The 27965-nt window shown below is 38.7% G+C and overlaps 1 protein-coding gene across 1 annotated transcript in view; it reads right to left on the bottom strand.

Moving 5' to 3' along the window:
• Positions 1 to 1525: 1525 nt before the first annotated feature.
• The window catches only part of nedd4a (NEDD4 E3 ubiquitin protein ligase a), a 46739-nt gene continuing 20299 nt past the window's right edge, over positions 1526 to 27965 (bottom strand). The window contains 25 exon segments of the mRNA XM_036584854.1: positions 1526 to 3040; positions 3347 to 3419; positions 3839 to 3935; positions 4317 to 4424; positions 4508 to 4567; positions 4874 to 4934; positions 5190 to 5263; positions 5991 to 6041; positions 6043 to 6087; positions 6276 to 6346; positions 6884 to 7005; positions 8157 to 8386; positions 8543 to 8608; positions 9297 to 9355; positions 9471 to 9525; positions 9632 to 9709; positions 9985 to 10320; positions 10941 to 11060; positions 11494 to 11565; positions 12177 to 12329; positions 12491 to 12605; positions 14098 to 14261; positions 16557 to 16656; positions 18406 to 18467; positions 20274 to 20324. Of these exon segments, the coding sequence (XP_036440747.1) occupies positions 2938 to 3040; positions 3347 to 3419; positions 3839 to 3935; positions 4317 to 4424; positions 4508 to 4567; positions 4874 to 4934; positions 5190 to 5263; positions 5991 to 6041; positions 6043 to 6087; positions 6276 to 6346; positions 6884 to 7005; positions 8157 to 8386; positions 8543 to 8608; positions 9297 to 9355; positions 9471 to 9525; positions 9632 to 9709; positions 9985 to 10320; positions 10941 to 11060; positions 11494 to 11565; positions 12177 to 12329; positions 12491 to 12605; positions 14098 to 14261; positions 16557 to 16656; positions 18406 to 18467; positions 20274 to 20324 (2526 nt within the window). The 3' untranslated portion in view covers positions 1526 to 2937.

Raw genomic sequence — 27965 nt, forward strand, 5'->3', positions numbered from 1 at the left:
ACATTTATGACTTTGTATCTTTAGCATTTTATTTTAGACAAAAGGGGAAAAAAAGCCTAACAGACTTAAAGAGGCAGGAGGTATTAAGAAGTTCCACTGCATTGCTGTAAATTACTCAATCCTTAAACGGCCCATATCCCTCCATAGTCTATACAGTCCACATATGGACACTGAGTCCCAAAAAAACCCACCTTGAACTAAGTATTTTTGTGATGTCAGGAAAACCAACTCATTTAGATACATCTGCCCATTCACAGTACAACAGTTTAGCCCCGCCCATTCACACAAAAGCTATAAAGAGTGTTTCAGCTTAGACTGATTTTTGAATGAGGTACAGTACAAAGCAACCAGTCAGAACAGAGATCAAGTCTTAAAAGCACAGTGACAAAAACATTGTTTAATTCTAAGGGATCAAGTTCTAAGGCTGGAAAATGCTCATGTAAAAAAGAATTATGACCGTTTTGGTGCTTAAAACCACACAGATGTATTATGTGGACCTCAGGGGAAAAAATAAATGCAAGAAAATGCAGAACATGGTAATTTTAAGTAGTTTTATGAGCTCATATTTTTGTGCATTTTAAAATGAGGTGCTATTAAACCAAGAACGGAAAAAAGTCTGTTCTGTCTGACCATGTTGTTTTTTGGGAAGGTACTTACACTTTTACTTCTACTTTAGCCATTATCTGGAATCAAGGACATGAAGACATTGCACATATCTAGCAAACTACATTAAAGATATTACGTCCTACACTCTTAAAAAAGATGATTCTTCAAGGTTCTTTAGTAACAACAAAGGTTTTATTTAGAATCATGAGTTCTGTATAGAACCGTAGATTAATGGAGAATGTGTTGTATGTGGTTCTATATAGCAAAAAAAGGTTCTGCCATTGTAACAAGCTTGTAACATTTTTGGCGCAATATAGAACTATTTTCAAAAAGGTTCTATACAGAACCATATACAACATGTTCTCCGTCAACCTGAAGAACCATTTCACCATGTAAAGACCGATTTAAGCATGAGATGGTTCCATATAGAACCATTCCCTTTACTAAAGAACCCACGAGGAATCTTCTTTTTAAAAAGTGTATAGGCATATTTTAATCAAGTGACACAGTGTTTATAAGAACTAAAGTTTTAGCTCACAGCAGGTCTGTTTGAAGTTTGTTTTGTACTTGGAGAAGGAAACATACTAATGAAATGGATCTGATCAGCTGCAGCAAGTTTTTCGGTGAAGGAAAAAAACAAACAAAAAAAGCAAAAAAAAAAAAAAAAAAACAGGCCCTGCTGTTTAAATGAAATCATGCTAACTGGAAAGCACTAGCTCCCATTCATTATTATAAACATCAGCATGTATGGAAGAACTATTTCTTAAATGAAGAAACGCTGTGTATTATTAAAGTTTGGAGTGAAGCTCCCTCTTCTGGTTGAAAAGCATGTTTACCTCAAAGTCCTTCACCACTTCACTTCACTGCCAGAAGATTAAACCTTCAAAAAACACATAAATAAATAAATCTACACAGATAAGAAGAGACATTTCCATTTATTTATTTTTATTTCTTCCCCAAAATATGTTGCCATAAACACTGGCATGTGACCCGATTAAACCATTATGATTTATATTCCAGATTAAAGGCATGTTTTCTCTTTAAATTAATCAATTTAAAAAAAAAATGAGTTACTTTTAAGGAGCGCCAAAACAGTTTGATCCTCAGGATAAAGGGTAGACTATTCTGTTATAGCTTCTAAATATACAATAAACTCTAGAGTCTAGACTTTTAAGAAAAGCATAAGGATTCACTTAAAGATTTAAACATTTGATCGCTTATACAAGACGACAAGATGAAGGCATTGAAATTTAACAGTCATATAAAGTAGAAGAGCTAGAGAGAGCTAGAGAGAGGGAGAGAGAGAGATAGAGATAGAGAGAGAGAGAAAGAAAGAAATGTGCATACGTTCAGCAATGTTTTCATGTAAACATTTACCCACGTTTGATAAACAGGTGAAGCAGAGGATTACTCCCAAAATCAAACACAAAGATCGAATGATTGAATCACTGGCAAAAATCAACAGTTAAGACTTAAAAGAAGTTCTTTAAAAGAAAAAAAGAAGGAAAGACCCTCAAAAAGTACAAAATTAAAATCAGATATTAAGAGAAAAGTTTAGACTTTAGATCTAGAGTTTTCTAAAGTGGGCCACCGGTAAACAAAGTTAATGTAAACGCAATTTTAACGCGAGTATAAAGAATAAATTACCAAGAACAAGAGAAAAAAAGGACACACGAGTGTCTTAAGTGAATACTGCCACCAAAACCTGAGATGGAGGCAACACAGGTGAACACTTCAATTAAAACACTGCCAAAAGATATTCTCAATATCAACAGCGATATCATGACTTGCAAATTTTTTGTAAAGCCCCGAATCCATAGAACAACTGAAAACGATAGAGCATGTTTTACAGGCTGCTGAAGTGTAAAAATCACTGAAGATATTCTGCAGACAGTGCACCCTTCTCACATCATCATCTGTATATAGAACATACATCAAAAAGCTTACAAGCTTACAAACGTATACAAATGTGCAAGATATAATTCTTTGTGCCGAAATACATACGTTAGAACCTTTTGTGTTCATACATACATAGTTATTTGGACTTGGATGTACGATAGAAAAACTTCATTTTCTGTAAACTTCGTAGATATAAGCTCATGATACAGAGCCTTAAGTAGTAATATCATTCAGGGTTTTCCCTCGACAGGAGAAAATTCAGGCTTCTTCAGACACTGAATGCTTAAACTCAGAGCAGCGTTCCACTGCAACGTTCACAGCAGAACACCCGATCGCTCGAGCCGCCCGCTACACCCGTTTAACTCTCACGCCCAGTCAGCTGGGATCCTGTCTCCATGGTAGCACTGTGGCTGCAGCCAGACAGGTCCTCTCCTAGTCGACCCCGTCGAAGCCCTGCGCGTTCTCTATCGCGATATTCAGCTTTTCTCGAAGCTCCTCAAACGACTCGTATGGAGGCAGATCCAGGCGGTTAAAGCTGAGAGAGAGAGATGATAATTACTACCAATAATAAAATAATTACATTAGTAGTAATAATAATAATAAGAAGAAGAAGAATAATAATAACAATAATAGTGTTAGGAGTGGAAGTAATACTTTTGTTAGCAATATATGTTAATATACTACTACTACTACTACTACTACTACTAATAATAATAATAATAATAATAACAACCTCATTATAAGTAATAAAAATATTATAAATGGCATATTTTGTAGACCTGTAACAATAATATATTATCATGTTTCATATTATAGACAGACTATACTGAGCGATACTCACCATGTGTGCGCTCGGGGCAGTTTGTCCCGGGTGCCCCACTGCTCTATAGTGAATAACTGCGGCCCGTTCGAACCTAAACAACAAACAAAAGCATTCATCATTAAACATTTTTACAAATTAATAATCAATCTCTCACTGCTCCACAGAGCTCGATACTGATCTTTAGAGCTTTTTACTGAGCTTTTGTTCTGTGGTGTCTCCATGCACAGTAGCTACATATGAGAGCAATCAAGAGACATTTATGAAACTTTAAAAAACTTTAACCTCATTAATCTATATAAAACATTAAGTTGTTGCTGACCTTTGTGGGTCAGCATAGCTCTTTTAGTTGTTCCTAAATCATATATTCAAAAGACCATGCAGACTCAACACTCCCAAGTAAGGAGTTTAGTCTATATCAGCAGCAGGCAGTGGCACACTGTAGGTAACGGTCCATGAAAATTACATTTAGCTGTTTTAAAATGAGAAAGAAGACAGAGGGGAGGGACTGACCATAGAGCTCGGCAAAGCCGTTCATTGGCACGCGGGAGGTGCCCGTCACAAACTGGAGCAAGCGAATCCGCTTCTCGGCATCCATCAGCAGAACAGTCTGAGAGAGAGAGGGAAATATAAATCCATTATGGAGCTGATAAAGAAAATCACTTTTACATACTCACCAGAAAGGTTAAAGCAATGCTTCAGCCAAAAAATTGTTTTTAATTCTCTTCTTACTCCAAATGTAGTCAATCAGCCAAGACATATTTGGTGAAATTTGCTTCTCTGGTTTTGCACCTGAGCCAGAACAACTTCAGACACCAAACAGGTATTGGCATATCAACAACGTTGTATATAAGGAGGAAAGCGGCGTTTCATTTTCGGCCAAAACATCGTTTTAACCTGCCTGAAACATTCTAGTGCTGACAAGCCAGAGGCATATCAGCTAGTGAAAGACCAGGGTCAGATTCTATAGTGCAGATAGAGCCATGCTCACCTTCCAGAACCACTGGATGACTGGTTGGTTGGGCCCATATCCATTTTTATACTTGGTGTTCTCTCTCCAGTCATTAACATCCACATCTCCCAAACCACACATCAGCAACTGAGAGAGAAAAAGGCATTATTACATTGTCTTGCAAAGCAAATAAGAAATGTTATTCATCCCTCCACAGCAGCAGTACTCACCTCCAGCTCATTCTCATCAAATATCTTGATCAGATCCTGTGGGATGAGTTCATAAAAGCCCTGTGAGGGATGAAGAGAGACAGAATGAGATGCACAGCTCTGATCCAGAGCTTTGTATTCAACAGCTAGGGTGCTTTTAATGCACAGCTAGGACAGTCTTGGAATATATAAGGCCCATGGGGTCTATACAGCCTTTCACTAAACTTCATTAAGCAACAAGTAGCACTTTTCCTTGACATGAAAAAAAGTCTCATTGAAAATGCTACAGTTTTTAAGCACTGTAGAGCTGCTTTGGGGAGCTGATTTAAAGAAAATAGCATTCAGTCAAAAAAATGCAATCATATTCAGTGAATCATGTGAGTTTACCTCCTTGAAGGCAGTCATTTGCCTCTGAATCCGGTTTACGAATCTCCACTGCATCACAAGGCTGGAAATCAGAACATAGTGTATTACCCATCTGTCAGATCCAGAGTCATTACTCGTGTATAAAATTACATTCTCTGCTAAAATATCTCTGGCCTTGATCAAATTTGGTCATCATGGTCAGATGTTACAGTGATGAATCACTGATAATTGTTTATTAATATCCTTAATAAATAATTAATTAAATTAACCATGTTTGAAAACTCTGCAGTCAAAATGTGCAGATTCTGATGGTGTGTGAGGGACTGGTAGAGCTTACTGGATGTATTCCTTCTTGTTGCTGTCATTGACGATGATGTCAGCGCCCCCTGGCTTCAGCTCATGCTGGTGCGTCTGTGAAAAACAAACAAGCTGTTAAGAGCATGGTCAGTTGAACGCAATAAACACCCAATAACTAACAGCTAATCTGTAAGATTCCCTCCCATTCCCTTCTATTTTTTGGGGGGATAGCACCACTGGCCAGTGTAATAAAGTCAAGTCTGCAAAATTTACAAGACGGTCCACTTTATTTTCAGCTTTTGATTGAGGAGTCATACTGTATGGAAGGTTTTTGCTAAACAATAACAGCTATCCAGCCAGTTTCAGATCTGCATAATGTTTGTGTGTATTAATGAATAAATGAATGAATGAATGAATGAATGAATGAATGTTGTTTAATGTGAAGTGGCTAATTGTAGAGACACTTGCTGACTCAGATTTCTTTACAGTGGCGGTGACAGGAACCAGGGGTCACAATGTCTTCAACACAAATATAGTCGTTTTATTTACTATCCAGGATATTCATAACCATTTCATGAAACAAATTTCTGTGAGGGAGCATTTAAAAGCATTACACTCTTCAGACATCTGGTTTCTATCACCACCACAGTAAACAATTCTGACTTGCCAAATTCTCTAGAATGGACAACTTTACATCAAACCGCTTTGAAATTCTTGTTTACATCTTAACCATTTAATAACATTTTGAAAAATTGTCTGGATGTCCCTATAATCAAACCTTGATCTCAACCCATTATCGAAAAAAAAAAAACTTACAAAACTGGTCTCAGATCAGCCATACCTGTCCAAAGAGCTCTTCATCGATGGTGAACCGGAGGTCCAGATCAGCAGGGGTCATTCTCCAGGATCCATTTCAGAGAGTTAAAGTATTCGCTGTCCTGCAGTATCACACACACACACAAATATTTCAGTGAAATAGTACTGTTATGCAACAAAGTGTAACACTAAAACTGTAAAATGTACTTTATTCCCCAAATTCCTTCATACGTCACACTATGAGGAAGTAAAACAATGATGATGCAAAGTTAAAGCTGATGTTGACTGGTTATGCAGCCCTGTCACTCACCACAGATTCCATATCCTGTAATGTGATTGGCTTCTGTAGCATCATCTTGTAGAATGGACGAATGAAGAATGCTGTGAAGGACAAATAATAAATAAATGAATAAATAACACAGAAAACTAGTTAATTACACTACAGAACAAACATCTGGAAACAAAAATATCTTATTATCATCAGCCATGAAGACCATGAAGGTCTAGAGTACAGCACTGCAAACTGAAAAAATTATTTGGTTAAGTTACAGTGGCCCCAAAATTGTCTAGAAAAAAAAATTTGCCAACCACTGGTAGTGAGAACTAGTAGAGAAAGTAGAACTCCAACTAGACTGCTCTAAGGCTACTACCATAGAGGTGGGCTGTTTTTCTTACAGAGCTGTCTCTGAGCTTGTGTTCATCGATAGGATCATGAACTCAGAAGCATTCAAAGATATTCTCGTGCAATGAACTTTATAAATTTATATGTATGGCCTAAATGTCCAAATATGTTTTGGAGCCAGTGTATATGTTGGTAGTTGACTGATTTAAATGAAAAAAACAGCTTGTTTCCCTATTTCGGAAATATGTTGCGTATATCAAATGCCAATATTTTTAAAGTAGCAAGCCTCCACCAACCATCCAGGAGCTTCCCATGGTAGACAGCCATCCCTGCGACACGCCCGATGAATTTGAAGTAAGAGAGATGATCCTCGTTGCAGAGGCCTGAGTTGGGGTTGATCTGTAGTGTGTAGTTATCCCTGCAAAACCACCAGAATACACTTTGAATCCATCCATTCATTCATTCCTTCATTCATTCATTCATTCAGATCAAGGTTATTACAGTTAACTAAAACTATTACTAAATGAAAACAAGCAGTGAAAAAAAAAGTTTCCAAAAACATGAAAACTAAATCAAAATAAAAACGTCCACTGCAAACTGAGAAAATTGAGAAAAAAACCTTTTTATTTTTCATTTTTTCAGTGTGTAAATGAGAGTTCAGAAGCAGATCCCTTCTGTGTTTGACTGTCTTTAATAAAAGCTTAACCGAGCCGGCCTCAGTCTACTGCTGTGCTAATTTTATTCTACTCTTATCAAAAACCACTACCACAGCGTTCATCATAATACTAAAAACTACAACTAAAACTACATAAAAACTAAAATTTACACTGTTCTCAGGATAAAAACAAAAATAGAACTATTCCTGTACCCTTAAGACTAACTGAAACTAATCTGAAATAAAAACCAAAAGGAAAAATAAATAAAAAAAATAAATAAAAACTAGTGAAAATTTTACTATTCTAACCCTGATTCAGACCTATTTAGAGGTGTGGCAAAAGACATTTATTCTGAAGTACATCAAGTAAGTCATAAGGTAGTCATAAAAATTCTTGGTTATGAATAAAAATTTTACATTCAACTTGATGAGGAATTAGAACATTCTTTTAAGAAGCAACTCAAAGTGGTTTGACGATTATGATTATTTGTAGAGAAACTTGCTAAATCAGATTTCTTTACAGTGGTGGTGATAGGAACCAGGGGTCACAATGTCTGCAACCATTTTATTTACTATCCAAAACCACCAGTGAACCTACATGTGTCTTCTGATGTTAAATATGTAATACTGATGATAGCAAAACAGTGATTATAATCTGATTAAAAAAAAATAAAAAATAAAAGTAATAAAAAGTTTTCACTGGGGACAATTTTGCCCTATCTTTCTGACAGGAATGAAAAAAAAAAGTTTAGCCAGGTCCTTCTGTTAACGATAGGTGCCTCTGGCACATATTTTGTATGAAGGCTTTCTCTAGATAGTTGAAGTGGCACTGGATGTTTTGCAGATTATACCTAGTCCCTGGCTATTTTAATCTGCACTCAGAAACTGCTCTTCTCAAATTAAAACCTACTTACGTGGCAGAGTACTCAAACAGCCCATAATATGGGTTGAACATCTCTTTGGAGATGAGGAAGAACCACTCTCGGGCCACGCCTCCATAGTCCAGCCCCTTCTCTCCTGCAAACTCAATCCAAAGGCGGGCCTTCAGTAGGTCAGTCCGCTTTATGGACAGAATGCAGCGGTACGAATCCTCTAGCAAAGCGTTCCGCCTAACTGACATCTCGAAACGATTGGGGATGTCCGCCTGGAAGAGGGGAGAAGGAAAAAAGAATGAAAGGAGAAAGAAACATGAGGTTGAGAAGCATTTAAACCTACAATCCATTTTGACTAAAATTGATTATTTTTAGCATATGAAAACGGCAATAATAATATCACTGAAATTAATAAAAAAGGACCTTACTGGTTTCTTGAGCTTCTTGCGGAAATACTCATACTTCTGCTTGTAGTCTCTGGAGTAAGGCACAGCCTAGAATAAAACAGTAAAACCACAAGTTGAAGTCTGATCTAATGGCTGTGCTATGTGTTTTAGGCAAAGAATAAACTTCGCCTGCATCTGGTGCTTTAAGACTAAATCATTCAGTGTTTCCTTTGATTCAGGCCTTTGTGTGTGATAGAGCAGGCAAAACGTTCTCCTGGAGAGCAGGTAAAGTAACGCTGGTCTATACTGCCAGTGAAAACCTATCATTAAAAAATCCCCTGTAACACATGTCTGTGTTTGGGGCAGAGTCTATTGCCTCTGTCACACATGCACTTTTTTACCCTTTAATTTTACCATAAAGGGTTAAGTGTGAACGCAAGCCGGAATCAAAAGCCTGGTAAAGTTGACCCATCAGTTTACCTGGAGGAGACCTGGTACAATACTCAGGAAATTAATGAAAGAAGTATTTACAAGAAGAAAAAGTCACACGAGTGCATTTTTGTACATGATTTATAAATGAAGGAGCTACTAGCTGTTTATGCTGAGAACATCAACTCGTGTTTACCAGGATTTTCATGTTATAAGCACATGCATTCCAATAAAATACCGTTTAAGGGCTGCATATGTGAATGACGTGCAGCCCGAACATTACTTGTAGAAGCATCCTGATAATGTGTTGGGTTTTGAGTGGGAAAGAGGATTATGTTTGGAGGAAACTACAAATCCCAGCACTTACTGGTCCAGTAATGGCAGAGTTCTGGAGTCTGGGGTCTTCCCACTGTGTGGTCTTGGTGTCTGTGGAAAAGTAGAACCATTTCATTATATCCTTTCTATAGTAACATCTCAACAGGTCAGCTAAGTGTAGTCTATCTCATGCTGTTTACATGTCTTAGAGAGGATGAGAGCTTACTGTGGTCGATGTAGAAGATTCTTCCATCACTGTGAATTCTCTCCTCCCAGCCAGGCTACAGGAGACAATACACAAACACAATAATTAAAAATTAATTATGAACAGTCTAAAACATACAGTGTCCCACTCTTTCTGCTTGTTCTAGGTTGATTCTAACCTACCGGAAGTGGGCCAAGGTCATTGGGGTCTAGTGAGGGCCGTCTCCTCATATGAGCTGGAATCTTCAGCCGGGGGTCTTCCTGTATGCACAGAGAAAATGGGGAGGCACAAACAGTGTCATTATCTTTCATTGAGCCGTGTTTTAGCAGGCTACTATACAAGCTGGTGCAACACATGGAGCATATTTGGCTCGTAGCTGGACAGAAAATCACGAACACAAATGCATCTCGCTATTTGTAGGTGGGTTTACAGTAAATCAGTCTCATCAGACATGCGTATGTGATGTACACCTGCATATGCACACCATTATGCCACTATGGCAACTTTATATTGTCTACTATGCCATTGCTCTTACCCATGTGGTGGTCTTGGTGTTGTGGTCTATGAAGAATGGGCGTCCGTTTGGCGCACTCCGCACCTCCCAGCCTGCGGGCATGCAGCCGGCATACTCGAAGGTGTGTGTGTGAGCATGCGGACCGGGCGAGTGCTGTGGGCCGGGCGAATGCTGTGGGCCAGGTGAATGGTGTGGACCAGGTGAATGGTGGGCTCCGGGAGAGTGTAGGGGGGCGGGTGAGTGCAGGGGCGAGGCGTCAGACGAAAGTAGAGGCGGGGCGTAGATCGTGGGGCTCTGACAGCGGTATCCTGTAGCACCTCCTGCCCCCGTCGCACCTGCCTCAGACGGCTGAATCAACTGCAGGAGAGAATTCAGACAGTTCTCACTGTTACCATAGCAACAAGAACAACCTACACACAGTCTGAGTACCGTATAGGGAATGGCTCACTTTCATGAGTCAACTAGTACTGAAAAAAGAATTCAAGTAGCTGGCATTTATCAATAAAATAAGGTCCAGTAGCAAGCAATGTTATCTGGCATTTAGAAGTCCCAATGAATTTTATTAACTGTTTTAACAACACTGAATATTAACAAGTTATTTTCAGCTTAAAACCAGCATTTAAGCACTTGGAGTTCTTCCAAAGTTCTTCCTACCTTTAAGAAATATCATTAGAAGGGATTTAACTTATTTAAACTACAGCCTTCCTTTAAGTGGTCAGTAGACATGTTTACAACAGATGTTGTGATAGTAACATGCTTCATTTTGGCCAGAGTTTTCCATCTTTACTGAGATTATATCAGAAGCATTCAACTGATTCAATAAATGAGGCTGCTTGGAGTTGCTGATCTAGGTAGTGTAGTTGATATTTTAACTAACTGATTATGCTAAAAGCTTGATCTAACATTAAACCTGTGAGACTCTTCACCTCGTTTTTTAGTCACCGTCTATGTGGCTGTGATTTGCTTGAAAAATATACCTGGACGAGAGGCCGGGTCCAAGTGGTGGTTCTGCTGTTGTGGTTGATGTAATAAATTCTGCCTTTACTGTCCTGCTTCTCTTCCCAGCCAGGGGGCAGACCTGGGGTAGTGGGCAGCATCTAGGGAGGGAGGGAGAGAGAGAGGACTTTAATAGAAGAATTCATGTAGGTTTAAAAATAGGACTCTTGCTTCAGGGTGAGATATGACTCGTAAGTGTGTAGTTTAAACAAAATAATTTTAAAAATCTATATTTACAAGCAGTTACAAACATGCCTCCCTTCTTCACCCCTAATAAATAAAATACAAGTACAAATATACTCTTTGGCATAATTAAATGGTTAAGATGTAAACAAATGCATTCAGGTGTAAAATGCTCTGTTTTAGAGAAACTTAGCAAGTGCAATTGTTCACAGTGGTGGTGATAGGAACCAGAAGTGTGAAGAGTTTAATTTTCTTTACCATAATCAACATTACATATTAAAACCTTTAGTAGAAAAGGAGAAGAAAAGGAATTTTTAGGACAAAATTTTGAATGTTACTAGCTGGACTCACCACAGGATGGACTGGGTGCTCCTCTACGGTCAGCATCTGGGCACTCCCTCTCCGACTGCCATGACCCTGCGGCTAAAACACAAACACATACGCATGGATTCACAAATTTGCTTTCTTAGTGTGAATCACTGTCCATTTTTAAACACAAGTAAATGAGATGAAGAAACTGCCCTGCTAGGTCTCCCGTGGTGTATATGCCTTGAAACACCTCTTCTTACATTTAGTTTCAATTTCATTCAATATTTTAAGAATTCTATAAACAAGAAAAACACTGACTGTAATATGGTATACATCACTGTGATATACTGTAATGATCTATTTATGTTTTTTTCCTCTCTACTTGTGAAATATAATGAATTCTAGATATTAATTTTATAATAACTTAATAATAAGTTTTAGAATCTTCCACGGCTCTGTATATCATTTCTTCATCATTTACAGCTTTCTAGTGTCCTGCTAATTATTTCAAACTGTGAAGGGACATAGGATAGTATTTTAGAATCATTTTATACATTTATTTTGCAACCAAACTGGTTTTATTTTATTTAAAGCATTTTTAAACTTTTAAATGCCTTTTGAATGCAATGTTTACATGTGCAATGTGTGTATGTGCAAATAGCTAATATGTGATATGTGATCTGCAATAATAATAGTTTTGTGTGTGTGTGTGTGTGTGTGCTCACCGTGAGTGAAGTGCGTCTCTCATTGCCGGTCTGCAGTCTGCAGAACTCCTCACAGAAAGAAGTGTATTCCAGTGGGGAGTGGGGAGGAGGAGGGGAAATCTGGCTCTGACTACTGTACAGAGTTCCATCATCCTCAGTGATAATCTCCCAGCTCTACACACATACAGACACACATACACACCATTGTGAATGCAGAACAGAAACATGGAACAGCTGTGCCAACTGTGCAGATGTTAAAAATCCCAGGTGTATGTTCACATGCAGATGTGCTTATTTATGTGCATTTATGTGCATATACATTTGTATACACATACCTCAGGCGACTCTCTGCGGTCATTGCTCTCCTCATGTTCAGAGATCTGTCTTCGTGTGATAAATGGGTGCTGGGTGTGAGTGCTCTGCCTCTGCTCTGACTCTCTCTGTGCGTCCCTACAGCACAAATTTAGCACAGTAAAGTAAATAAATAAACACACACCTGTTTCCCCTCAGGTACTGACATTTTTTTGTCAAATTTTGTATTACTAATCTATACCAGATTTTCAAAAAATATTCGTCTTTTACTTAAACAGTATCAATGTCAAGACATATTCCACCTGCAGGGGGCAGCCTTACATCATAAGCACGCTGTGAGACACCCATATTTGTACAGCGTCTCACAATAAGATTTAAGAATAGGAGAAATATGCACATTGGCCCATTCGTCATGATATTTTGACATAACAGAAAAGGCAACTGGCATTTTAAAGTCATGTGAAAAAAGAAAAAGACACCAACAATATATCAGGGATTACATATTTGGGACAAGCACATTAATAAACCTAAAGGCAAATGTGCCAGTTTCCACTATCTGGCTCATTTTCAACTGTAACCTGACTTTATAAAACTTTACTTATTTATATGTAATGCGATAATACAAGTACAAGTTTACATATTGAAAATTTTAAAATCTGGTGTCTGATTTGGGCTGAGAGCAGCAGAAAGGTCTGGATGGGATGTTGGAGGATAAAAGAATGAATGTGATCCAATCCTGAAACACATCTATGCTGAAATCAGGGGTGGGCAGTATGAATATGGGATTTTCTGAGCATATTGTGGATCTCGTCCATACTTAAAGAACACTGACCGACTGCATGTTTCATTCAAAGAAGAGCATAATTAGTCTTCTTTACCTGGATTAGTGCAGTGCAGTATGTGTAACGCTGAACAGAAATCAATGTACCCAGAGTCTATGATGGTAGATCTACATGTAGCAGTGCTAGGCATTGTATCTGTTTGTCAAAATATTGTAATTAGTATCGTGTATCGTGAAAGTGTCTGTAAGTACTGTGATGTTATATTTTTGCCATATCGCCTAACCCTAGATGAAACAGCACACTGTGTGATGTGATGTTGTTAGCTGTGTTGTTATTCCTGAGAGGTTCGTAGTGTATTTGAGTAGTTAAAGTATAATTACGTATAATATTTTTTGGTGCTCATCTTCAGTGAAGTGTTTCAATTACTTAGTTTAGCTGTTTTTAAACAAGAAATGTCTGATGAGTGTTGGTCAATACTGAATATTGAATTCAGTGAAATGTCTAATGAGTGAATATGTTTATCAGATAATACATCAGATAAATAAATCAGTGGTACTGTGCCATCTCTATAGATAAACCATTACTAGCATATTTCACACCAAGGTCAAGTCCATGCATACTGGAGCTTAGCTGAGTAACTGCATGGTTACCCAACTCACAAAAAGAATATAAAACTTTGGTGCAATCTTTTTAGGAATCTTCTATGATTATGTTTACTCTGTGTTAGTCAGACAAATAAATAACTTAAATAAATTACTGCAACATACACGCTGTCTATGTGACAGCAGTTAGTAACGCACTCCCTCTCACGTTCTGTTCCTCAAATAAAAACTGCTCGTTGGTCTTACTGCATAGTGGGTCTGTGCCACTGTGTGGTCCGGTTCTCGTGGTTGACGTAGTAGGTGCGTCCCAGGTTGTCCTGCCTCTCCTCCCAGCCAGGGGGCAGGGCAGGCAGCTGGTGAGGGTGGCGCGGGCCGCACATCTCCTGACTCTCCAGGAACTCCCAGCTGGGCTGCAAAAACAGAACAACCATCATTGAAATGGCATCATAAAAAACAGTTTGGCAAAAAAAAAGAAAGCTGTGCCCCCCAATTGTATTCAATTAGACTAGACATTAAGTGTCTGATGTTTGCTTCTTTAGTCTGTGCTGCAGCTATCTAATGTGGCTCACAAGTAATGAAATATGGTGCTAACAGCATGCCTAAATCATCACACACTCACCACACTGAGTTGTAATCTCCAATAGATTTGCTAATTTGGTTTCTGGCACTGTATAACATACTGTTATCTACTAAAATGCACAAAACCTCAAACTACATAATTACTTGACAACTTGACACAGTTTGAAGCAAATGTCTGATGATTCCAGCATGTAGTTTGTGCTAATTGGTGGGGTATAACCTTCCATTACTTGTTAGCCACATTAGCTTTATAGCTCCAGTGCAAACTTTAGACTCCAAACAGGTCTACAATTGGGGAAGGGAGAAAACAGTCATTTAGATTTAACAACAGACCAGCTCCTTTAGAACAGGATTTGTTGAACAGGTGGCCAGGCTCTAGAACTACAGGTGATGTTCTAGAATCGCAGTTCTAGAATTTCATTATTAGCTATTTAAATAGATAATTAAATGGCACTGCCGCAATGGCACTGAAATCTCAGTTACGCAACAGAGCAGTCACCCAGTGCACACCCCTGAAGGAGTTAAGCAGTGGGGTCTAGCTTTGCTAAGCCAGGCAGTGGATTCTCCCCCAGAGGCCACAGTCCCAAATATAGTTTTGGACTTAGGGACATGGTGTGCTCAAGGTGGGAGATTCGATTAAACCCTGTACAGGAACGGTGACTCACTGTGACTCAGTCAGCGAGCTCCAAAAGCTTTTTCAGCTTTTTAACTGTAAGCAGTCCCTCTTGAATGATTCCTGCTTAAACTGCCTTGCTCGCTCTATTTATCACATATGACAAAGTAGAACCTACTGAATAGGACTGAGATGTTTATTAATTCCAAGAACTGTCTGAGGTGAGAGCTAACAGAACTGAAACTCTCAAAACAGGACTGGAAGTTGCATTATGGTCTAATTTCTCGATTAAGTATAGTTACAATGGAATAATGATAAAGGCCGGTACACTTTTTTTGCCCCCGCTCCTGATCAGAGTTCTTCAATGCAAAGGGCCCAATGTACAAAGCTTTTTTGCGGCAGTTTTGGAGTGCATTCTGCCTGCACGTTATGTTATATGGACTATGTACATAAAAAAAACTTTTTTTTATGGTTTATGAGAAAGTACTGGTTGGAAAGAACTTCATTTATTAACACCGCTATCTCTTTGTCACTGAACTTTCACATTCTGTTTTGTCTCAAGCTTGACTGCTAATTTTGTGCATTTTAAAGCCTGCTCCTCACGAGTGAGCGGTTAATAGGCGCTCCTATGTCAACATAGTCAAAAAACTGGCGCTGCAGACATTACAAACAGCAGTTGGCCTGTTTTCAGTATGGTCAGCATGAACTGCTTTAAAACAGTTTTAAAAATGCAGACATTTAAACTGCTTTGTTAACTTCTGAAAATGTGCCTGCAAGTTATGTTCATTTACATGGCCTGTACTACCATGTCGTAAATGCGCAGTGGGATAATCAAGCCTTAAAAGTGCCTATTATCCCCTGCACCCCCCGAGGTCCACTTACGAGGTTTATGTAGGTTTATCTACCAAAACAGCCATAATTTGTGTTTACATGACCATTTTCCAAATCTCTATTCCTTAGTATTAAACAGGCTTACTGTACTGTCCTTTAATACTGTGACCTAAAGACTGATGTACGTAAATGAACTCTCTGGTGTTGCTTTTTACAAATCAATTAAAAATGGGCTGTTTAGTTTCCAAATGTGGACTGAATATTTTGAATCTTTTACAATGTTTACATACAACATTAAATTCTTGTGGATGCTGGAGAATTATGGGTTTGGTGCTCATGTTTTTAGGCTATTTTAATTCTAGTTTTAGTTCTGGGTGTGAAAGTTCGTTGAAATATCAAGGTCCTGGGCAGATAAAAGCGCTGCATCAAAGCACAGAGCTCATTCAATGACACTGCGGCAAATGACAGAGTGTCACGGTGGTGTGAGGGTATTAATCTGTAAATGATGTAATACGAAACAGTTCTTAGGTGCTCAGGAGACTGTAGTTCTGACCAGAGGAAACCTGAGCAGATCTGGTTCCGTGCGCAATTTAGACTTCTAGGAAATGGTCAGATATGATCAGATATCTAATCTGGGAGGAAAAATAAGAGAAGCATTATGTAATCCAAGGAAGTATCTTACATCCAGTTCCTCGGTCTGCTCGGCCTGCTCCTCCTCCGAGCCGTTCTTGGGCAGGTAGGTCATTTTCAGCCGCAGGTGACCTTTGACCCTCGACTTGTGGCTGAACATACAGAAATGGATCAAAATATTAAGTGCGGTAAGAGGAAAATGTGAAGAAAAATCTGTTTATGCTTTAGCAAGGAGATAAAACAAGCCACTACAGTAAGGCCTCTGAAAGGTCACATTGTTAAAGGCATTCTGACTACTAGCCTAGTCCCTGAGCTATAGGCTAATAAACACAACCAAATGTGCCTTATTGTAACACAGGCCTCGGTTGCTGGACAAATTCATAAAGAAATCAGTGATTCTGTCTTTATTCAGCACAAAACTGACGAGTTTATTATGCTTTCAGGCAGAAAAAAGCCAAACTGAGATAACTACCTTGCTAACTTTACTTTCTACGTATTGTTCTCCTCATCTGATGAATCATTTCTTTTGTTTGAACAATCCATTCTCTCCACTGTAATAGTGACAGGAAGACGGCTACTACAGTTATATGACTGTGACAAGATAGTCTGCTTCCCAGCATTAACATCACCTATGTAATTTCCTTCTGCACTTACCAGCTAATGAAATAAATAGTAATATAAAAAAAAATCAAAGCATCTCACACCCAAATGGTTGTATTTATTATACTCAAGATACTCTATACAGTCAAAAGTTTGTGTACACCTGATTGTCACACCTATATGTGCTTGTTGGACATCCCATTCCAAAATATTGATATAGAGTCGTCCCCCTTTGTGGCTATAACAGCCTCCACTCTTCTGGGAAGGTTTTCCAAAAGATTCTGGAGTGCTTTCAATGGGGTTGAGGTCAGGGCTCTGTGCAGGCCATTGGAGTTCCTCCACACCAAACTTGTCAAACTATGTCCTTATGGAACTCGCTTTGTGCACAGGGGCTCAGTTATGCTGGGCCAGGAAGGGGCCTTCTCGAAACTGCTGCTCCAAAGTTGGAAGCATATAATAGTCCAAAATCTCTTTGTATGCTGTAGCATTAACATCACCTTTCACTGGAACTAAGGGGCCCAAACCCTGAAAGAACAGCCCCAGCCTATTATCCCTCCTTGACCAAACTTGACTGTTGGCACTATGCATTCCAGTAGGTAGTGTTCACCTGACATTCATCAAACCCCTTCCAATTGTCCATCTGACTGCCAGATAGTGAAGCTTGATTCATCACCCCAGAAAACACATTTCCACTGCTCCAGAGTCCAGTGACTGTATGCTTTACACTTCTCCAGACGATGCTTGGCACTGCACATGTGATTGTGTGCTTGTGTGCAACTGTTCAACCATGGAAACCTATTCAAAGGCAGTTTGGAATTCTGTAGTGAGATCTGTTTTGCTTCTAGAAGGTTCTGTTTCACAATAATAGCACTTGACAGCACAATAATAACAGTTGACCAGGGCAAATCAAGCAGGGCAGAAATTTCACAAACTAACTTTAAAGTCACTAAGCTCTACAGTACGACTCATTCTGCTGCTTGTCTTTGTCTATGGAGATTGCGTGGCTGTGTCCTTGATTTTATACACGTTAGCAATGACTGTGGCTAAAACACGGAACACAAAAATAAAGAGGGGTGTCCACATACTTTTGGACATGCAGTGTGCATCATCAGAAGGAGGTTTCCTAATCTTTAAACTGGAAAAAACTGCATGTTTTATAACAGATGTAGCAGTTGTTAGAATTTTCACTTTGACCAGAGTGTCCCTTTACTGACCAGTTCTCAATTAATGCAGCAATGAGACACAAGCGAAAATATCTTCTTGTTAAACAAACAAACAAAAAAAGTAACAATGTTGCCAACCTTCTCGGATGCAGAAGAAAATCCTTGAATGTGTAGGGCCTCTCACTGCCCGGCGCTTCTGTCTGGAATAACAAAGAAAAGCTCATTTCATATATATATGTATATATTTAGACAGAAACAGCATCATACAGCCAAACTATAAACCTCATCAACACAGGCGCGTGTCCGAGCGTGTGTGTAAATATTTATGACCGTGTTGATAATGGCCACCACAAGCATGATGGAAGGTGTCATTTACACAACAGCGTCCAGCGCTGTACATCAAGCTGGCCTAAATAAGGGCCTTAGCATTCCGCTGGCAGATGGAAATATGGTCAGAAAGATCCTCAAACAAAACACATTTTTCAACATCGTCTGGCTGAGGTTTCGCACAGCAGGAGGGGATTTTTGGTTTGTTTTCATGAAAATAAATTAAGAACTAAAATTATGAAAAGATAAAATCCAGACTACAAACACTTAACTGGACAAAACCTCAAACAACATGCACAGATTGAATTCCTGAATCACAGACCACTTTTAAAGCCATAGTTTGGGAAAAAATCTAATTTTCCCTCTCTTATCTTAAATGTGGTCATCAGCCAAGACATGTTTGGTGTCTGATGTTTGCTTCTTTAGTTTTGCCTTGCAGCTGAGGCTAATGTAGCCAACAAGTAATAGAAGCTTATACCCCAGTAGCACATTGCTAACTGCATGTCTGAATGATCACACTTTTTGCCTCAGTGTGGAGTACAAAGTACAAAGCACGGCTTAAAACAGTAGCAGCAGCAAGGTCGCCAGGCCCAGCTGAGTTTTAGTCTAGATGCATTTCACTTTTTGAAGTGGATAGTCATTCACTAAAGTCATTCCAGTCCTGTCATTGCACTTCTCGTTCTTTCGTTCTCTCTCTCTCTCAAGAGTCTTCAATTGTGATGCTGAGTCTCAAACAGTGCAACATACTAAATAGCATGTCAAATTAGTTAAAAACGAATTAGTCAGACAAAAAACAATTACTGAACTGTTGTAAAACTGCAAAAACACACTAGAAAAAATGCAAAAGTTTGAACAGCCCTGGTCAAATGACGTTTTGTTGATTTTCGAAGTGAAAATAAGTCAACACATCCTAAAATAATAAGTTAACCGCAAATAAGTTAACCACAAAGAGCACACCTAAATATTTTAATGAGATCTGCAAATTAGTGTAATTTATGTTTATTTGCTGAGTTTAATATATTGGGAAAAATCATAAAATATAAAATGTGCCATAACTTTTACAAAGGCCACATTTTATATTTTATTTTTTCCCCACTATTTTAAATTAATAATAACCACATAAATAGCAATTGTGCATTAAAATGCACAATTAGAGAGGTTCTCTGTTTTGCCTAGAAACTGCTAGCATGCTGTCAAAATCAGACCCAAGGCATATTTTTGTGTCAATGCCGTCAGTGAAGTGTGCAGGTGGTGTGAAAGGCTACGCTGATTAGTTACCGCGTCTGGTGTGAAATGGCCTTAGTAGCAGCCATCTTGAAGCCTGAATTTTGTCCATTTTTGATGCAGTCTGAAGTGAGTGAGTGATGATTTAGGCATGCAGTTTGCACAGTGCTAATTGGTGCATATAAGCTTCCATTACTTGTTAGCTACATTAACCTCACAGCTCCAATGCTAAAACTACAGAAGCAAACTTCAGACCCCACATATATCTTGGATGATCTACTACGTTTAGTGTAAGGGAAGAAAACTGTAAATTTGAAATTCTCCCCAAACTATCGCTTTAGCAACAGTATAAAGAAATGAAAGAGCTGCCACTGTTTGAGAGGACAGTGTCTGCAAAATGTGATATCTGTCTGTGAGTAAAACTGAGTGTACGTGTGTTGAGTGCTGTAACTCACTGGTATTTGGTGCAAAGGAACATCCACTTGCCCCAGGAAGTCATCTCGTGTCTGAAGAGGGAGAAAGAAGACGGAAAGTTTAAAAAAGTAACAAGCACAAAAAGTCTCTCACATGCACACTGCACACGGGCACACTGAGGCTCCTCTTTTCCTGGAACGACAGAAGCTGACCTGCTGCCCCTCATGCTGGTGACTGTCTATTTTTCAAACTATTCTATGAACTGCTGTCTCCACAGCCCAAACTGCAACTCTCACACGAGGAACCGTTCCACGTATCGTCTGTCCTATCACCTGAACATAGTTTTCTGCCTGTTCTATGAAATGCAAAGCTCTCCAGCCAAAGCTGTAGACGTTTCATCCACATTTTCAGATGCATGTTTCAGTAGTGCTGCAAGAAATGCTCAATACATTTTATAATTCAAATCTGAAAACGACACAGCCATTCAAATAACTGAGTTCTTTCATCAAGGCAAAATGTTTTAATTGGTCCAGTGGGAAACAAAGTTTTGTTTATCTAAATCATAGAAATTCACTAGTAGCATGTCATACACAACTGTACCCCAAAATAACACACCACCAATACAAGCACATTCATTAGTATAGTATATATGATATGCATAGTATGGTACATTCTTAAAAAAGATGGTTGTTTTTTTTAAGAGTGTATTGTAAGTGGTTCAAATGAAAATCTGCCCACACGTCATGCTGGACATTTTGCATGTTGGCAGTTTTTAGCCACACTGGGTGACGAAACCCATGAGAAGACGCCATCATCAGAAGATACTTCATTTCTAACTGCCCGTTTTAGGGCTCTAATTTGACGTATTTATGGAGTCGGTCTTAAACAATATTCCTCAGATTTTTCACAATTTCTGATTGATGCAGTCAATGACATGTAAACAAAGTCATTCAGAGCAGTTCAATGTGAAATGGTTCATTGTAGAAACTTGCTGACTCAGATTTCTTTACAGTGGTGGTGATAGGAACCAGAGGGCACAATGTCTTTAACACAAATATAGCCATTTCATTTACTATCCAAAAGCACCAGTGAACCTTCACGCGTCTTCTGAGTTCTTCTGATGTAATGTTAATGATGGTAAAATAGTGGTAAACCTGGGGGATAAAAAACAATACAAAAAAAAAACTATTTTGCCTCACAACGCCCTGTACGCACTGCTCCAGCATTACTAGATTTTAAATATACAAAACTCTCTTTACAACAATGTAAAATACGGTCTCCAACGTCAGGCAGTGTATGGAGAGCCTATCTGGTTCCTATCACCACCACTGTCAGCAACTCAAAAAGTTTCTGAGAATCGGCTGAATTCCACTTTCTAAATTTCACTTTTGCACATTACATACATATATACATAAAAGTGAATTTAGAGAGGCACAAAAATTCAACTGCTGCAGAAAATTCATCCTACAAAGTAAAACATCTTTCATTGGGTGTTTTTTTACCAAAAATAATAATAATAGTGATTACAATAATAACTGAAGATCACTGTTGATTACCATTTTAACTTAACTAGGTTTATATGGTCATTACAGCTAGTTGTGATGGTGTTGCCCTGATAGTTCTTTGGTATTCTAGCTTGTTAGGGCATTGCTTGGTGGTTGTTAGGTGGTTACTAAGGTGTTGCTAGGCTGGTCTTATGGTATCCCGGGTGCTTGTTGGGGTACTCTTAGGCTATTGCTATACTGTTCTTTGTGGCTGCTAGGCTGCTGCTACGCTATCCCAAGTGATTGCTTAGGTGTAACTAGGCCATTGCTTATCTATCCCTGGAGGTTGCTAAGCTGTTGTTAGGCTGTTGCTATGCTATCCTAGATGGTTGTTGAGGTGTTGCTAGGCCATTGCTATGCTATCCCAGGTGGTTGCTAATGTGTTAACAGGCAATTGCTATGGTATCCCAGGTGGTTGCTAAGGAGTTGTTTAGCAGACACCTTATGCAAAGTTTTGAGCTAAACATGAAACTGCAAGTTTTTGTGGTTTTAGCTTTAGAAGGAGTAGCACTGCCATTTTTACCAGAGAATAATAATAACAAGAAAACAAAGAACAGTAAGTTGGCTTTTTCAAGCCAACTTTATAATAATAATAATAATAATAATAATAATAATAATAATAATAATACAATTATTTGAACAGACCAAAGTTCATTCATTTTTTAAGATGCAATATTAATAGTAAAGGGAAAGGGCCGGGTTGCATGGATTGGAGGGTGGAATGCTTTTGAAACAGTAACTTAGTAAGAGGTTTGCATGTATGGCCATGTTTGCATTTGCAGTGATGGAAATTTTGCACATTTCCAGATGTACAAACAAAATATAGAAGGTTTCTATATATAAATATAGAAGGCTTCATTTACTGAATTCAATGACTGGGAAAATGTTTGCAAACCAAAATATATCCAGTTTTAGAGCTGCACACACCGCCTATGAAGGAAGAAAAAGACTACAGGCAGGACGAGGCCAAGCTGGACATTTTGTTTTTGGAACAAAATTTTCAAACTTTCCCAGCTGCAGATATACTTTCCAGTGGCTGCCTCTGGCATCTCGTCTCAGAACTATCTGCGTAAACCTCTCAGCAGCTCCACGCTATTATTAAACACCAATTTAGCCATTTGTTTTCTGCCATCGTCAAAATGGGCTTGTGTTATAATAGTGTTAGCATGTCGCTCTGGCACAGCCTGCAGGTTGCTCCACTTCAAGAAGTCTCTCTTTGTTCTCTCGGTATCACACACTCTCTAAAAACGAACTAGTCGTACACTAGCAGAGCAAACTGGCACAACACGTTACACAACACACGTCTATTATTTCCCCAGGAAAAAATAGGCCTTTTTCTTAGGTTTAACCGGAGAGGCAGGTCCTCTTTGACATGAAGAAACTAACACTCAGCCCTCCTCCTGTGCCCACTCCTCTCACTTGTCCTTTTCTTTTTCTTTTTCCTTTCCAGGGCAGGCACACATTTGCAGAGAATTAGGGTCAAACCACAAAGCAACAGGAATGCAGGCTCTTCAGCTTTCTCTAGCTCAGACGTTTATTCAGCTCCTGGTGTCAAAAAAGCCCACTGAACGCAAGAGAGGTTAATATCTAGCTCTGTCTCAGTTCTGCACAAACCAGGGCATAACCACATGGACACAATATTAGTATTGCAATAATACTGCTACTAGAACTGGCCCAAATTATTGGAATACTGTTCGTTACACTGGTATTAAATTCTATATTTAGTATTGGGAAGCTTTTTATTTTCTTTTAAGCTACAAAAATTGTAGCCTGATCTACAACACATTTCAACAGCAAAGGCCTTTAAAAAGGACAATGATTGTTACAATATGGGAAATTATAGCAGATTTAATTTGCCGTTGGTGACCACTGCTGTAGGTTATATGAATCCCTCATGAGGCATTATTCACTATGCTGCTTGCAAAAGTATACCTGACTAAATAAGTATTCAAAAAGAACATGACCACATAATACAGTTATACACATGTAATACAGCACTCATATGTTGACTGTGTTTTAGAGTGTTTGGTGTGTTCTACAGTTCTAGAGAATTGTTTACAGTGGTGGTGCTAGGAACCAGACGTCTGAAGAGTTAAATGCCTCTAAAAGCTCCCTCACAGAAAGTTATTACATGAAAGTTTACTACATTTTTATCATCATCATTCCATATAAAAACTCGTGTAGGTTCACAAATGGTTTTGGATAGTAAATAAAATGGCTATATTTGTGTTGTAGTCATGGCGACCCCTGGTTTCCAATCACCACCACTGTAAAGAAACCTGTGGGTGCTTTTTTTTTGGATGGTTCCAACTTTTGGATCATGTAGAGGAAGTTGAGGCAGGCCAAAAAACAACAAAAGAAGAAAAAGAGTGGGAAGAGACGTAAAATGAGCTGCGGTAGCAAAGAGGGAAAGGAGGAGACTATTTAACTGTAATTTGGACTGACACAAAAATGAAAAGTCAGCATTTTTCTTCATTAAAGATGAAAAGGCTACCTGTCGTTCACAGCACACCGGCGTCCAACACACGTTCCTCTACGAACTAATCAACGTCAAGCACAGGTAGACAAAGCCCACATAAGTGATGACGATAAGATGCATGTCATGCAAAGTGCACTCCCTAAATTGAAACGTGAAACCAAAACTAACCAGATCAAATGTATACAACGGAACCAAAACGTGAATCTTGATTTGGACTTTCAAATGTGAGTCTCTAAAACAAACCACTTCACAACAAACCACTCTCAATGACTTTCAATGCTTGAATTATGAAGAATTTTTTTTTTAAATTGGTAGAATTCCCCACTTCTTTTAGTGATCTGCAAAATATACACAATCCTAATTTAACACCAACATGATATTTCACAACGTAGTTTTACTACTTCTATAAATCACTGAACCTGCACTCTACATCTCCAATAACGGCTAAAATATTATACTACACCTATGTCATTATTTAATAACAATTAGAATAAGTCAGAAATCAGCATAGGTAACATCACTGAAGGTCAGCAGCACTGACCTCACGTTTCCAGCAGACCTAAACACTTTACCAGGCAGCGCGGTAGGCCGAGGAAGATCAACAACAGCAACAGCAACATCGACAACAGCGGAAAAATGCTCTGCGCAATTAGCCAGAGCCGTTCAGCCTGGCTTACGCGGGTGAAAGTAAGGGGAAAAAGTCAAATGATGCCAAAGCTTTGAAGCACAAACTCTATGACCTGGACTCGTTTACTGATCAGTGAGGGATGAGTCTGATGTAGTTTTGCCTACTGTGCACTTTCAAATGATGACTTTCCATATAATACAGTAGGGGATATGGCCAAAAATGGACAATTTCAGACATCAAGACATTTTTACGATGTACAATAAGTATCACATCAGGTTGAGCTGTAACAGACGAAAAAAGAACCAGTACCAACAAAAACAGTTCAGGGGGTTTTTATGCAGTGTTTAATTCACAGTACTGCAACTAATCCAATTACACAGGACTAATTATGCTCATTTTGTAAGCGCAAAGCACAGTTGATCAGTGTTCTTTAAGTACTTACAACATTCACATCATGCTCAGGAAAGCATATTGTGATGTAATGCAACATAACTGATCACAATAGTGATAAATATTGCCATACTGACCACCTCTACTGTACTGTACTGGAGAGCTGAATGCCTTCCTCTGCTAAGCTGAAACTGTATTCATGTATTTAAAGAGATATTCACATAAGGCATGTGTAGTTTAGAATATTAAAAAATATTTATTTAGCTTTTAACCATGTGTAACAGAGACAACTTAAAAGCCGTTTTAAGTGTGGGGGGGGCTAGAATTATAATTAGTGTATAATTGATATATCATGCAAAATGATTTGCCTTTTTTACATTTGATTTTTTTTGGCTACTTTACATTTAATGAGGCTTTGCAAAACATGTGCGACATATATGCAAATATATGCAAAACATTATGTAAACAGACCGGCTGCGACCAGTCCCCTTGTTATGTGGCACAGTAACCGATCTATCATGCCTATAGGTACATGGTGAGACGGAAGTTAAAGTGGGAGATACCAACGTTTATCAAAATGTCATTATTATTTTAGATCATTTTTTTTTCCATTTACAAAACAACATTAGGCTACTTTGAGGCTCACATCTGGCCTATATCTCTGTATAGACTTTCTCTCTTTGTCACTCAATCTGCATGCGTTTTAGCGACATGCCACCAAAGGGGCAATGTAATAAAAATGTAGCATTACACAGTGCAGCTACTGCAGCTTCAAAAATAATTACAAAAATACAAACTCCGCTCTAAAACAAGCACACATGGATCTTTATTACACAAATTATTCTAAAGTTTGGAATGCTGGAATAATAATCAGTTTGAAATAAAAATCAGTTTAGCGATTCTGAAATCTGCTTCCTGACGTGTAACACTGAACCACAGAAAAAAGTGGGGACACAATCAGCTCTCATTAACTCAAAGTCACATCTGAGCAGAGCTGTATATGGAAATGAATAAATTAACTTAGCAATCAGGTATGAAATGATCTCTCGTGCTACCTGTATAATAATATTAAACTTTTCTTACTTTTCATTATAACCATATAAAATATTTTCTTTTTTAGGGCAAAAATGGTTAAATTGCACATTCCTACTCTCCAGCCTCCCAGCAGTCAGTAGGTACTAGTCTACGTGATGTGTCTGTTTGTATTTATCTTATCGGTCAAGCTGGAAACACTCTCGGCACGCTAATCTGGCCAGTGATGTCGGCCAATATGGAAACCTTTGGATCTCAGGATACAGTTAGAAAACGATCCTTGTCTGAAAATGTCTGTTTGGGGTCACCGCAGTAAATAAATCAAAGAAAAAAGTGAAACAAACACTCATTTCCAAAACTGTTCAGCTACAGAGAAAATGAGACTCCTAACAACCACCTGGAAGACCTGGTAGACACCAAAACTGCCCCCATCAGATAAACAGCACTTAAAGCTTTCATCTCTGAGAGAGAGGAGAAAATCAAGCTGCTTCAGATCTGAAAACATCCACAGGTGTTTCTGTCCATCCTTCCACTGTGAGAAGACGACTCAGCGCTGTGGGTCTGAAAGGATGTGTAGCTGATCAAGAAGAACCTCACTGAGAAAAGGAGACGGACACATCAAACAAAGAAGCTGAACGATGGACTGACCACTCCAGAGTCCAGACCTCAACACCACTGAATCTGTTTGATTACTTCAGAAAATCATCAACCAGCTTCTAAGACTGAACTTTGGAGGTGTGTCTGCAGAAGAGAATATATTTATATTTATTATTAATTGTATTTAGTTGTTGAGGCTTCTGTGAAATTTTCAGTCAAAAATGTGTTCGGTTTTTTTTCCTCACGCTGGAAAATAAAAAAATGTACATAACAGCTGTCTGTTTTTGCAGCTTAGTTTGCAGCCAGTTTTTTGTTTGTTAAAGTTTCAAAATGGAACATTCAATGTTTAAACATTACGTAAAACTTATTTAAAAAAAAGTAAGCAATATTCAGTTTTCCATGATATGGGCCCTTTATTATGATACTGACAAGAACTGCTTCCACCGCGCAGCTGGCATTTTCTAACCCAACATCACACACACACACACACACACACACACAGCATTTTTTTCAAGAGGGGTAATTATTGTTATGGAGCGGTAAGCCATGCTTCAAAGCTTTCTCAAATCAGCCACTATCAGAGAAGTGTTTCCAGCCTGAGTGACGGACACAATCACCCACAACACAGCAGAAAAACAAACTTGGAGGAAAAATGCAAGCACAGTCATCTGCTACCCATTTACAGCAGAGCGGCTGTACCAGGCCCTTCAAAAAACAAACAGCCATCCGCTGGCTGCTCCTGCTGGGGATCGGAACATGCCGGAATGACCTTGCGGCCACAGGGAGGCTGGACTGTGGGCATTCCGTACACACAGGGAATCTTGGGAGTCCAGATAACACACAGACACATCTGGGTTTCCCAGTGAAAGATATTTAAATGAGGTGCTAAATGCTTCAGCGAGGGGCAGAGTCCCTGTTTCAATGACCCGGTCAGGAAATGACATAAATGATAAAGAACACATTGATCCTAAAGATCATCTCAACAGTGAACACACTGATTCTACACTCCTAAAAATAAAAAATAAATACAATCCCCAGCATGCACTGCAACATAATGTGCGCT

Source organism: Colossoma macropomum, unplaced genomic scaffold, assembly GCF_904425465.1.
Source record: "Colossoma macropomum unplaced genomic scaffold, Colossoma_macropomum, whole genome shotgun sequence".
NCBI classification, from domain to species: Eukaryota; Metazoa; Chordata; class Actinopteri; order Characiformes; family Serrasalmidae; genus Colossoma; species Colossoma macropomum.